At 47.6% G+C, this 14,095-nt stretch overlaps 1 protein-coding gene across 1 annotated transcript; it reads left to right on the top strand.

Moving 5' to 3' along the window:
- The first annotated feature begins 1,298 nt into the window (after nucleotides 1-1,298).
- Nucleotides 1,299-2,271, top strand: LOC127313842 (uncharacterized). The gene is made up of 2 exons (XM_051344312.2): nucleotides 1,299-1,586; nucleotides 1,691-2,271. The coding sequence occupies exons 1-2, from the start codon at nucleotides 1,504-1,506 to the stop codon at nucleotides 2,079-2,081; spliced, it is 474 nt and encodes a 157-aa protein (XP_051200272.1). The 5' UTR covers nucleotides 1,299-1,503; the 3' UTR covers nucleotides 2,082-2,271.
- Nucleotides 2,272-14,095: the final 11,824 nt, after the last annotated feature.

Genomic DNA, 14,095 nt, shown 5'->3' with positions numbered 1-14,095 from the left:
TCGGTTCCTGCATATTATTTTATCTATTTCCTACTTTTTGAGTTCATGTGTTTCAAAAACGGCTTTAATCTTCGCGACAGTTGAAGTTTTGGATAAATATCTAGGCAAGTCTCTTGATTTGGAGGATATTTAAAGAAATGAATTGGAATGTTCTTGAATCTTGATAAGAAAACAATTCTACAAAGTAGTTTAGTAGTACCTCCATTCCAAAGTTTGACTTAGCTTTTACCAAAAATTATTAACATGTAAAATACAAAATTAATATCATTAAATATAGAATGAAATATATTTCGTATGGTATCTACAAAATATTATATTTGTTAATAAATTGTTCTAAAAGTTTGGTTAAACTTTACTTGGTTTGACTTTTTCAAAAAAAAAGTATAAGCCTTAAGCTTTGGGATAGAGGTAATACCACACAATAAAGAAATTGTGCAATATACTCGCGCGGTGGAAAATTATCCTCCAAAATAGGAACATAGATTTAGTGCACATGGGCATGAGTGATCTCATTAGAAAAACAAAAAAAAAAATTTGAGTTTCAAAAAATTCTGAATTTTTTTCGCATATAGTCAATGATGTATCCCGCAAACATGTAAAAATAAATTTGAAATACTTTATATTCTGATCTACGCAAAAATGATAGCTGGATACTCATTTTGAAATCTCCAAAACATATCAGATTTTATTATTTTTATCTAGCGCAAAAATAAAAAGAATTTTGGGTTGAGATTTTGCATGATTGTGAGAGCTATCATGATAATCTCCAGAATTATTTTAAAACTTTTTAATAACTTGTAAAAATACCTTTTAAATATTTAAAATGACAAGAGCACTGGATCTCGAAATCCAAAAACAATTTTCACCAAAATAGAGCTTAGAAAGTCCTCTGCAAAATTCCATAAAGGATTCCAATCATACATTGAAATGCCATATATATGTGCAAAAACAATCTTACCAAGTTCTCTAAAAATCCTATAAAATTGCATATAATCAAGGTAGTACAGTATAAAATCAAACTTGCAGTCGTTGCTGAAAACTGCCACAGCTTGGAAAATAACCATATTGAGATCTTGCGATGCGATCTTGTGTCCCTTTCCGAGGAAAAGGTCGGCTGCGTGCAGCGGCGGCGTGTGCGCGCGCGTGTCCACGCTCTCTTCCTTCCACCGCATCACCGACCGACCCCCTGCTCTGTCGCTTCCTCAATGGAGCCGCTCCGCGTGTCGCCACGCCATTCCTCGCCATCTTTTCCTACTCCTCGATCGTCGTCGTGGTGCCTGCACCGGCATCGCGCGCGCGCGTCGGGGGAGTAAATAATAGGCCACCGCTCACCGAGGGCGCAGGGGAGAAAGATCGAAGAGCTCAGTCTCTCAGACTCAGAGTGGATAAGTTCGCACTGCTCGTAGTACTCCGCTGTCTCGGACCAGACACACTAGCGAATCCACGACAAGCTCCGGCAGAGAAAGATCTCGTCTAAGGTTGTTGCTGTTCCACTCCATCTTCATGGCCGCGCGAGCACTGGCCGCCGCTGCTATCGGCCGCCGGGTGGCCAGAGAGACCAGGCCGCCCCTTCTCGCCTCCTGCAGGTAACAAACACCATTTCTAGCTCCCTTGCATGGTTTTGCTGGTGCATGAGGAGAAACGAGGATCGTTCTTGCATGGCTGATCCATGATTTTGCGGCGCAAATAGGAATCACTCGGCCAGCGCGCAGCGTGTGGAGGACGCCCATGCCGCGGCGCCGGCGATGACTACCGGGGAGCAGGTGGAGGCGGCGCAGAACACCAAGAACGTGGAGGTGCTCCAGGGCGAGGAGCACGTCGCGACGGTGCTCCCGGACGAGACCATCGACATCGGCGGCGTCGCCGGAGCTGGGGAGGACGCGTCGTGGGTGCCGGACCAGGAGACGGGCGTCTTCGTCCCCGCCGACACCGGCGCCACCCACGGTCCAGCCGGCGACGCGGCCGCCATCCCCACGGCGGGTGGGTCAGTGCTGGACCAGTCGGTGTTCGTCCGGGAGGAGGAGATTGAGGACGTCGAGAGGCCCGCCACCGACATGGCCAATGACAATAGCAAGAACTAGTGAACTACTAGTGCAAGTAGCTCCTTCGATCAGGCCTCTGTAGATTCAATAAGCTTAAGCCTTCGGGTAGAATAAGTCTCTCATCCACGCCTGTTTGTGCAAGGCACTCAGTTTCTCTACCATGCGTACCAATATGTTGGCTTGTTAGCGCGCGATCTGGTAATTAGTACTGTACGGTCTTTCCTCATTCCATTTGATGGTCACTCCTTCCCTGGATTTGTCATCTCTCAGTTGAGAATTTTTTCTTAAATCTCCGTCACCCACAGAACTGTGATTTTTGACGGTGGACGGTGGGAGCTCTGCTTTTGCATTGTATTTAGTAAGAGAGAATTTGATCTTCTTAGTAAGAAAAAACTACGAAGTACTCTAAACCATACATCGCCGCACGGTTAATTCAGGAAACCGGTAAAAAACTAATCGAAGAATCTAGATTTATTAAGACGAAGCAAGAGAGTTCAAAAAGTTCGGAATATAAATCCTTGTTTCCAGACAGAGGAACACATCAAAAATGCTAACTTGTGGTGGTAAAATTGAAGCAGCATGCACTGTTTTTCAGCGCAATAAAATCGTAATAAGCCTAAAAGTAGGGATCAAAATTAAATTAAATCAGGGATATCATAATGTACTATATCGAACACAATAACAAGATAACATTATGGGGTGGTGGGGCTGCCTCGATCTGTTTCGCCCCCAGATCTGATGGGGTGGCTTTCGTCTCCTGCCCCGGTGGCAGGTCGGCGCCCCCTTGGCCTCGGTGCGCGGCCGTCTCGGCGGCAGCGGGCGTGTGCGGGTCACTCTCGCTGGCCAGCGTGGCGCTGGGCAGCGATGTGCCTGCGTGCGTGGTGCGTGCCACCGCTGGTCGGTGGTGGTGTGGCTGCGAGGGTCGCCTGCCTCTTTTCCCAGCCATCATCCTGCAGCGGTTCTGCCGCTGGGGCTGGCGGGTGCCGTGGCTTTGCAGATGGCGGCCATGGTGGTGACGCGTTCCCCACCCGGGGGGCCGTCGTGGCTGGGCGTTGAGCCTCTCTGTCTTGCCATCAGTGGCAGCGGACGCTGCTTTCGTCTGTACTGATGTGCCCCATGGTGTTGCAGATGGCGGCCATGGGTGCGGTCTCTTCCTCGATGTGAGGTGAGCCGTGGCAGTGGTGGTGGCAGCTTCTTCTTGCCGGTTGCTAGGCTCCGGTGTCGGGTTCTTGTCGGAGCTCTGTGGCATGTTCAGCGCAGGTGGTCTATGTGCGTGCCCTCGGCTAGCCTACCCTTCGGGTATATCGAACCCGGTGGGGTTGGGGTTGCCCTCGGTGGTGCTATGTCTTCGGCTACAGCGGCGACCCCTGCGTGCGGTGTGGGTGCTCCATGCCCCTCGGCTCCTTCCTGTGGCACACAGGCATTGTGGCGTCGTCTCGGCCGCGTGCGACCTTTCGGCCACACCCTCGACACAGTGGTGTCGGTGCGTAGTGTGGTCTCGGATACGCGTTGCCCTTCGATTACGTCGATGGTGCAGTGTCGCCGTTTGGGTCCCTCCGTCGTGTCTGGTAGGCTCCTCATTGTGATCGCTGAGCTTGGGTCGCGATGAGTCTTCTCATCGATCAACCGTCCCCCCAAAGGTTTGCGGGGTGGCCTTGTTCTTCTCCCCGCTCTTGTGTTAGTGTTGGGGTGTGTGCTTTTCTTTTTCTTCTCCTCTCTTGTAACCCCCGTGTACTCTGTTCATTTGAACCTATCTTGTAGAGGCTGAAAATGCCTCATAGGCAACTTTGAAATATATTCAGGTGGGGATTTGTTCCCCCCCGTTGAAAATTCAAAAAAAAAAAAGATAACATTATTGTACATCTGTGTGGTTTTAAGTTTTATGTCTTCTTGTTACTCTTCCATGATAAGTCCCACGCATGTGTTTTTGGCCGTCAACTCAACAAATTCCCCTTAGATGTATTATCCCACAAAACCTGCGTGCTGCAAACATAGGTACTATAGCTCAAGGAAGACTTTTTTTTTTCTGATCCGTTCAAATAACACTTTGATGTTTATAAATATTCAGAGATAACCCTAGATCATAGCCTTTTTCGTCAAACACACAAAAGAGGCTTGGCAATCTTTCGGAGTGTATCTTCATGGAGGTGCCAAATCTATCAGCGATGAATTTTGAGGTCAATTGACAGTGATTATTCTTTACACCAACCTCATTTTTTTTTCGAGAATATACACCAACCTCATCAATATTCTTTTTTTTTGCGGGGTAAAGGAATTGTATTAATCATATATAGGTGTATTACAATCCCTTAGAAGGGAGCCCAGAATAGACTCTGGTCCTGACCCTAACCATACCTCAGTACGGTCATTGCTTCTACCAAAACCAGCTAACAAATGACTTGCTATATTTTGACTACGAGGTATTTTACTAATACCCACGATCTGGCCTGAACTCATTAGGGTCTTTACTTCAGCCACCAGATGACCTAAAGGTGACAAGTCTCGTGCATTATTGTTTAGCATCTGCACTACTTCAGCACTATCAGACTCGATCACGAAATGTTGTTGGTTGTGCTCCTGTGCCAGAGCAATACCTTCCATAAGTGCGCATACCTCCGACTCTAGCGCTGAACTGCATTGCAACAACGATCTACACGCAGAGAAGATAATTTCTCCATCATGTGATCGCAAAATCATGCCAGCTCCTGCAGTTCCATCCGCAGCCATAAACGAGCCATCAACATTCAGTTTGAGAAATCCTTCGCTCGGTCTCTTCCATGGTGTACTAGGGGCAACAACAGATTTACTCGGGTGTGCTACAGCCACTGGCGGATCGACTGACCTCTTCCCTTTTACGATCTCCTCAGTGGAATCGAAGCCCACGTTCATAAGTGATGCTACGTAGCTGCATATGAACCGCCTGGACCCCTCCACCGATGGCATTGGCTTATTGTGCGTTATCTCATTTCGCACAAACCATATTCTCCAACATATCATCAGTACTTTGACACAAGCTTCCTTCGAAAGCGACAGAAGCAACTCCTCAAACCAAATCTCCCGCGGCCCAGGTAGATTATCTATCCCTGGGATCCTCCATACTTCACGCATAGATTGCCAGAACGCTATTGCATGCGGGCATCTAAAAAACACATGAGTTGTGTCTTCTTGCTCCAGTCCACATATTGAACAAATACCAGTTACCGGCATATTCCTCCTATGTTTATTCATCTCAGTCGCTAGAGAATTCTGGGCAGCTCTCAAACCAAATATCCGTACTTTCTCAGGGACTTGGCATTTCCAAATTGTTTTCCAAATCTCCTTATTATTGACAGGAGCATTACTTGACGCCACATAACCATTCTCTTGTAGCATAAGTGATAGACCTAATTTATAGGCGCTACGGACCGTGAAAACCCCATTCTTCTCATGTTGCCATGCAATAAAATCAGCTTCACGTCTTGGAGATGTTTTTATCTTCATGATAATGTCAGCATCAATTGGTGGAAACGTCCTCCTTACCAATTCCTCCTTCCAAGTCCCATGCACATCGATCAAGCTCGACACCCTATTCAGCCTTGATTTACCACGCGAGCCAATTACTTTAAGTGTGTAATCCCTTGGGATCCAGTTGTCCTGCCATATCCGGACTGATTGACCATTGCCAGTGCGCCAAATCAAGCCCTTCTTCAATAGTTCCAAGCCATAAGCAATGGCAGTCCATGTCGAAGACGGGTTTCCTGTGAAGACTGTATCAATAATATTCCCCTGAGGGTAATACTTGGCCTTTAACACGCGGGCACACAGACTTTCGGGATTTTCGATTAATCTTCACGCTTGCCTGGCTAATAAAGATTGGTTAAAAATACGCATGTCGCGAAAACCAATACCTTCATCAGATTTTGGCCTTTACATTCGAGTTGAAAGATGCAACCTGTAACCTTCTGTCGCTGCCCTCCTTTGATTATTCTTGCACGGAAAACCCACAAATAATTATTCTTGTATCACCCCGTTTGACACTCTGAAGTGTGAGTTCTCCACCTTGAACCATCGATGATAATTCACCGTGTAGTCCTTGAGCCACATTTGAAGTCCTGCCAAGTTTTTGAACTTTGTTCCTTCACTAATACATACCATTTGAAGTTTTGCCAACATGAGCCTTATCGGCGAGGCTTAGATCAAGAAACTATGATGCACGATGACTTGGCCTATTACTTCGTTGCAAACACCAACTTCTTTAGCCGTCAACTAATGTTTGTCTATTTCTTCATCCGGTTCTTCATCTTTGGAGTCATATGCATAGGCTCGTGTGTGTGGGATGTCATGGTCCATGTCCTCTTCAGCTTCTTTAGCCGTTTCAGTGGTGTTTTCTAAATGTGTGAGGCGGGCGTGAGATTGGTAGGTTTTGTTTTTTTCCTTCAATAATTCTTGTATTTTGGTCGATGAACTCCAAGCTTTATTTTGAGTAAACTCCTTAGTGATGTAACTATTTTATTAACTAATAAATCTCGCAACATAGTTATAATTTCCCTTAGAGCTCGTTTGGTATCCATCATTTGGGTCTGGAATCCTGGAATTCATTTTGGAATTCAATAGGTGGGCTGTTTGGTTGCCACAGAATTGGGCCGTTATTTTATTTAGAAAATCCAGCAAAATGATTCCATGGGTAAACATGATTCCAAGCTGAGACCTGTCATTTGCGTTTCTCTATGGAAACCATTTATAAATTCAATATTGAATTCTGCTGTCATTTGCAATTCCTGTGGCAACCAAACAAGTGTCCATTTCTAGAATTACAATGTAAACGAAATGAATACATGTATTCATTTCAAAATGCTACAAACGAAATGAAAGCCTGGCTTCCAAACGAGCTCTTAGAAAAGTAGAGCATCCTCCACTGTTTTTTTTGCGTAATAGAAGGGCAACGGGAAAATAACAGCATAAATAAGAGCATCCTAAACTGTTTCTGTGATCAATAACACTAAACTTTAAAAAACAATATTCGGACAACGGCTTGACGGATGAGCTCTCGTGACACCTTAGGCGACGCAGGTGACCCACCCGGCTCCGCTCCGGTGGCCGGCGTCCCCAGCCCTCCAGCGCCTCCCCCGAGCCTCCCTGTAGTTAGCCCCCGCCAGCCTCCGTCGCTGCTCCCGCGGAGCGGCGGCTCCACCTCGCTCGTGCCTGCAGTGCACGACCCAACCCAGAGCCCCACTCAACCAACGAACGATGTTGCTTCGGCAGTGCCCGTCCACTCCTCGCCTGTTGCTGTTCCCCTCCTGGGGCCTCGCACCCGGAAAGCTCCCTCCCTTTGGGCGGCGGTGCGGCCCTCGTCTCCCGTCGCAGATGCAGCTCCTTCGGGTCTGGTCTTGGTAAGGTTTTCCAAGCCTATGTTCTAACCCACTTTTCCTCCTTCATCTCCTTCTCTCCATCCTTGCCCCTCATCGCCGGTGAAATCTGGGTCACGTCGCCCTTCTCCTCGTCATCTTTCTTCTTCTGTGACGCCTCTGATCGCCTCCACGCTGAGCTTGCGTCCTCGGACGTTTTTCACGTGGTGGTTGCCTCCCCGACGGTCGCCTCCTTCCTCCTCCGCGTCGGACCCAAGCACTGCACACGCTTGGGCATTTTGCTTTTGTCTTTCAGGGACGTGCGACTTCGTGAAGACGGTGACCCCCCGCGAGTGCTTAGAGACCGCGACGACGCGCATCATCCAGTGCGTGGGGGACATACTGGCGGCGCTTCAGTACCTGAGCCCGCAGGAGCGGATCCCGCGCGACGCTGCGTCGGTCTTCAAGGCCGTTACCGATGTCCCGACGGTGGTGGACTGGCTGCGCCGCTCCTCGTGCCGGGTGGGCATCACCATGGCCCTGAGCATGGTGCTTGCCCACTGCTCCAAGGGCTTCGACGTGGAAGAGGTGACGGCGGGCTTCCCGTCCGAGACCGGCGACTTTGACTTCGCGGAGATGCTGCGCTATATGGACGTGGTCCGCCCATATGCCGACCGCGTGTTGGCGACGGCGGACCTGGAGACGCATATTACCAGCCAGACGGCTCCGGAGGATGCTGAGAAGGAGGGATTCGGGGAGGGGCCGAAGAACTTTCCGGCTGTGCGCCTGTTCCATGCTGCCACTAACAACGGCTTGTCGACCTACCCGGTCGTCAAGTACATGCCAAAGTTCCTCCACGGAGACAGTGGTGCGGAGACGTTGGTCGACCCTGAGGCCAGTTCCTCCAAGTAGAGTAGCTCCGCCCTTGTGGGGGGTGGGGGGAATGCCCCCTCTGACCCGTAATAAAACATTTTGTTCCCACGAGTCTGAGGATGCGACTCGCGGGTATTTTGGTTAATGGCAAGTTTATGTACTGAGTAGGTTTATCTTATCTGGCAAACGCGAGTTTGGATATCCTTTGTGTCATTGTGCGTTTATTTCTTAGTGAGCCTACTCGCCATGGCCAGAGGGGCCAGTCGCTGGGCGACCCCGATGAAGGCTATCGACATGACTGTTTTTCTGTTCAAGCTGGGTGTTCGGTTTGCGAAGTCCCAAGTCGCAGTACGTAGTCGTATGGTGCGAGTAGCTGCTTCAAGGGTAGGGGAGAGTGGCGTTTATTGGTGCTATTTTTTATAGCGTTTCGCTCGTCGTGGCCCGTTGGGCCAGTCGCGTGGTGATACGTCTCAAACGTATCTATAATTTCTTATGTTCCATGCTACTTTTATGATGATACTCACATGTTTTATACACACTTTATGTCATTATTATGCATTTTCCGGAACTAACCTATTGACGAGATGCTGAAGTGCAAGTTCTGTTTTCTGCTATTTTTGGTTTCAGAAATCCTAGTAAGGAAATATTCTCGGAATTGGACGAAATCAACGCCCAGTATCTTATAATTCCACGAAGCTTCCAGAACACCGGAGAGGGGCCAGAGGAGAGCCACAGGCCCACCACACAAGGTGGCGGCGCGGCCCAGGGGGGGTGCCCCCCTATTGTGTGGTTGCCCCGTAACCCTTCCGACTCCGCCTCTTCGCCTATAAGAAGCCCCCTGACCTAAATCTTCGATACGAAAAAGCCACGGTACGAGAAACCTTCCAGAGCTGCCGCCATCGCGAAGCCAAGATCTGGGGGACAGGAGTCTCTGTTCTGGCACGCCGCCGGGACGGGAAGTGCCCCCGGAAGGCATCTCCATCGACACCACCGCCATCTTCATCAACGCTGCTGTCTCCCATGAGGAGGGAGTAGTTCTCCCCCGAGGCTAAGGGTTGTACCGGTAGCTATGTGGTTAATCTCTCTCTCCATGTACTTCAATACAATGATCTCATGAGCTGCCTTACATGATTGAGATCCATATGATGAGCTTTGTAATCTAGATGTCGTTATGCTATTCAAGTGGATTTTACTTATGTGATCTCCGGAGACTCCTTGTCCCACGTGTGTAAAGGTGACAGTGTGTGCACCGTGTGGGTCTCTTAGGCTATATTTCACAGAATACTTATTCACTGAGTTATGATTTGAGTTGGATGTCTCTATGAAATTGTGGTGTGTTAGTACCTCCTATGAATGCTCACAGTGACAACGTGGGGTGTTTATTAGTACTTGGAAATACATCTTTAAGGTTTGCCTACATGATGAATTAGTGTTCGTTATCTTGCCAGAGAGTAATTCACAATAGCATAGTGAAGTGCTTATTTATATTCCTTTATGATTGCAATGAGCTTTATATCACTATTAATCTATGTGCTACTCTAGTGATGTTATTAAAGTATTCTATTCCTCCTCCATGATGTAATGGTGACAGTGTGTGCATCATGTAGTACTTGGCATAATTTATGATTGTGATCTCTTGTAGATTATGAAGTTAACTATTACTATGATGGTATTGATGTGATCTATTCCCCCTTTCATAGCTTGATGGTGACAAGGTATTAACTTGTCAATGCCTACAAGTAGTAGACTAGGGTTTCGTTGGATGTAGAGGGCAAGTACATCTCGAAGGTTTCAGCCGAAAAGTACTCGACGATGTTAAAACTAGGGTTTGTGAGACAATGAATCGATGCTTTCTTTGTCCCTCGACTCCCCCTTATATAGGAGGTGGAGCCGAGGGATTCATATTGAACAAGTTACAGAGTCCGGGAAGGTTTCCAACTCATCCCGCAAGATTACAAATATCATCTCCTAATACAACTCTAACTTTCCTTAATATCTACTTGGGCTTCCGATTCTTTTTATTCTTCGAGTCGTGGGCCTTCAGTAAACCCCGGGTACTATCTTCGGCAGGCCCATTGGGGATGCCTATGTCAGTAGCCCCCGAGATTTTGCTTGAATCGTAGAGTCAGGGAAAATCTCCACTGTTTATATTTACTCAACAACTTTAAACTTTTCTATATTTCCTCATATGAATTTATATATTGTACAGGGATAATGGTAATTGGGGCTAGTTCATCTGATGGATCAGGTACTAGTTAACTGCTCTAGTGGCAATCCGCAAAAACCTACTTCAAGATCACGTCCCTGGACATGATCTCGGGATACTGGTGTAAACTTTGACAGGTGCCGCTTAAGGTCTTACCATTCTGTCGAGTCCCAGTCATATTTTATCGAGTACCTAACGCGTCCGTTAGGATTTTTCTTCGTATCTGTTGATACGAAAAAAAGTAGCAAACCGACGTCAGAGACGGCGCCACGCTGCACAGAACGGATCTGGGGTCTTACCTTCGCAAAGTTTTGCGGCATTCAGAAATTGTTCGCATCTTTGGCGTTCTGAGAATATATTTTCGAGTGCTTATTCGGCTGTTGGAATAGCACATTTTATTGAGTCAACGGATGACTTATATTACTCTCCCGATGGGAGTATATGTAGAGTTATTTGTATAACTCGAAATATACTCAGTTCCTCTTTCTTTTTCTTTTTATCTCTTTTTCATAATTTCATCGGGCACGCGAACAGCGTTCCCGATGGGAGTAGCCCCTGAGGCTACAGTCAAGAACTTGTGCTTGAGTGTAGGCTCCACGCCTTATGTCGCTATATTTTTCTCCTGTCGCATAAGTTTTCAAATCTCTCGGGAGCGCGAACAGCGCTCCCGATGGGAGTAGCCCCCGAGGCTATGATCAAGTGCTTGCGTTTGGTCATAGGCTCTCGCCGTTTCTATTTTGTCATACTCGAATATTTCTTTTTTCCAAAGTAGCCTCCGAGCATTTGAGCAAAAACTTGTATTTGTTCAAAAGCTCTCGATACAATCTTATGCTATCGCTGTTCTTGCAAAGCTTCATAGCCGAGATTTTCCTTTACCAAGGTGACATCACTGCTGATGACAGCCACGATCAATGTATCGGGAAGCCGCGAGAACCGCTATCTCTCTGCCTTGTGGGCCCAAAAATCCTGTCAAGTTGACACGTTGTGCAAGTGGGGGACACACGTCCTCCGCTTTTCCTGGCGCATGTACTGTAGCCGCTGTGCTTTCTCGTCTATATGAAATTACCTTTTACCCCTTGTCCACGTGGTCAGCATCTGTCCCGCAAGTTCTCAATCCAACGGTGCGTCCGTTCAACGCACCCCTATTTAAGGTCATCGTCTTCCTCCTCTAATCCTTTCGCTCACGCCGCATCTCTGCTTCTCAGCTAAAAAATCCTCCATTGCTCTCCCTGCTTCAAGCGCTCAAACACCTTCACACCCTTCGCCGCCAAACCCATTGATGCCGCCTCGCATCTGTTTGACTAGGCACAGCACGCCAGAGTCGAAGATAGCGACAACGGATCTGGGAAGCTCCGAGTGGGAGAGATCCAAGATCTCTGCCCAAGACATCAACATGCTGAAGAAGATGGGATTCAGCAAGAAGGAGAACTCGCTCGAGTTCCCCAAGGAGGAAAGCTACCCAAGGCCTCCAATCGATTATTGGGTTAGTTTCGTTGACCATCTCATCCGAGGTCTTTCTCCCCCAATCCACGAGTTTCTCCGCGGTCTCCTTTTTGTCTACGGGCTCCAGCTGCACCAGTTGACGCCCAATTCCATCCTCCACGTGTCGATTTTTATCACACTGTGTGAGTGCTTCCTCGGGGTCCAACCTAATTGGGCTATGTGGAAGCGTATCTTCTGCATCCGCCGTAATGGCTCCCACAACGTCGCCTACAATATTGGCGGCGTTGTTATCTGTGTTCGTTCTGACGTCGAATATTTTGACGTCAAATTCCCCGACTCCGTCCAAGGTTGGCGGAAGAAATGGTTGTATATCCATGAAGAGAGCTCCAATCCAGCGGAGGAAAACATCGCCCCCTTTGACGGAGAAGCCAAAATCCTTCGCCGCCGTTCCTGGGATGCTGAAGCTACCGAAGATGAGAAATTGGCGACAGAAGCGCTGATGACTCGCATCCACGAGCTACAGAACACTCGCGGCAAGGAACTATCGGGTATTGAGATTACTGCCTACTTCCTTAGGACTAGAGTGCAGCCTCTCCAGGCTCGCAAAAATCCTTTCTGGAAGTATGCCGGTGAAAAAGATGTTGACAAGCTTTCAAAAGACCTTCCTTTGAAGGATTTTGAAAAGCTTATCCGCAAAATCTCATCGCTCAACAAGAAGGATCCGGTGCCATCCTCTTGCCGTATTACGCCATATAGTAGCACCAATCCTCTTCCCGAGGTAATTTTGCCGTTTACTTACTATATTATCTATTCAAACTTTATTATTTGTCGACTACTATCTTGCTAATGCCTTTTTTGTCGACACCCTTTCTTTATTTTAGAACCACCCCGTCCTTGCTTCTCTTCCTCCTCTTCCTGAAGGTGGAGAAGTTGAAGACCGTGCTGTCGTCGATGATGACAGCCAAGGCACCTCGCGCCCTGCCAGTGAAGCTGCGGGTTCTCACAAATCCGCGGCTTCTGCTGATTCTGAAACCACTGCTTCAACACACTCCCCTCCTCCTGCTTCCCCAAAGAACAAGAGGAAAAGGAGTGAAGTCAAAGATTCCGGCACCTCTAATGCCGAAGAAACTGGTCCTTCAGAGAGGAGGGCAGTTTTCAATCCATACACCGATGCCCTCGTCAGCTCGTAAGTTACTCCGTACTCCTTGCGTCTGTGCTCTTTAATGTTTTGCTTCTTATACTGTCGCCATTTTTCTTGTAGTGATGACGAAGAAGAAGAACAACCTATTGACGTGGCTGCTCGAACGAGTACGTCGCGTACTTTAGTTGTGTCCGAAGCTCCTCATAATGGGGAGGAAACTTCACCTCCTCCGCAAAACGTCGAGCATTCGACTCCGCCTGCGAGCCCCCGTGCCTCTTCGCCAAAGAGGGCAAGGGTCGAACCATCCAAGGAACCTATCATGTTCCCTGGTAGCACTTCGACACCTTCATTAGATGACGTAAGTGTTTCGGTCTTCTCTCTCTCTCTTTTTCTTGTTTAGTTCGAGCCTTTTAATACTTTCTTCTTGCCTTTGCGATATACTTGTCGAATCTAGACTGGCTATATTGACTATTTTTTCTTTTTGGTCCTCTCTTCAGCCTTTAATGAAGGAATTTATCTGTCTTGGTACCCAATTTATCGGGTATCGTGATCATACCAAAAAGCTGGAAGGTACTATCTTCATCCGCCTCATTTGTTGCATGTACTCCATGATTTTGTCATGATATTTGACTGTCGCTTATTTACCAGGAGAACTTGCGGAAGCCAATAAACGTGCTAACGCTCTTGCTGCCAAGTTGGAGCAGAGCGAAAAGGCCCGCAAGAAAGCTGAAGCCGATGCTGCCGCTGTCAAAGATCTTCGAAAAAGACTTCATGACGCGGAAACCTCTCTGAGCGAGAATATTCAACAGCAATCCGCTCGGGAGACAGAGATCCTCAGTCGACTGGAGTCGCAATGTCGACGTTTTGTCAGTAAGTACTTTGAGCTCTGCTGTTTTTCTCGGGTTACTTCTCATTTTCCGATCATGTTATTTACGAGCTATCCTTTGTTTTGTCTTCAGGGAGAACTCATCAAGATTATGAGGTGGAAGGGCCTGAAGGCGATGAGCTACTCGACGCACTGACTCTTCTTGAAATTCATGGGGATGAAGCACGCGACGGTCTTGCT

The sequence above is a fragment of the Lolium perenne genome, chromosome 7 (genome assembly GCF_019359855.2).
Source record: "Lolium perenne isolate Kyuss_39 chromosome 7, Kyuss_2.0, whole genome shotgun sequence".
NCBI lineage: Eukaryota > Viridiplantae > Streptophyta > Magnoliopsida > Poales > Poaceae > Lolium > Lolium perenne.
Note: the sequence above shows the minus strand (reverse complement) of the source record. Positions and strands in the feature narration are given on the sequence as shown.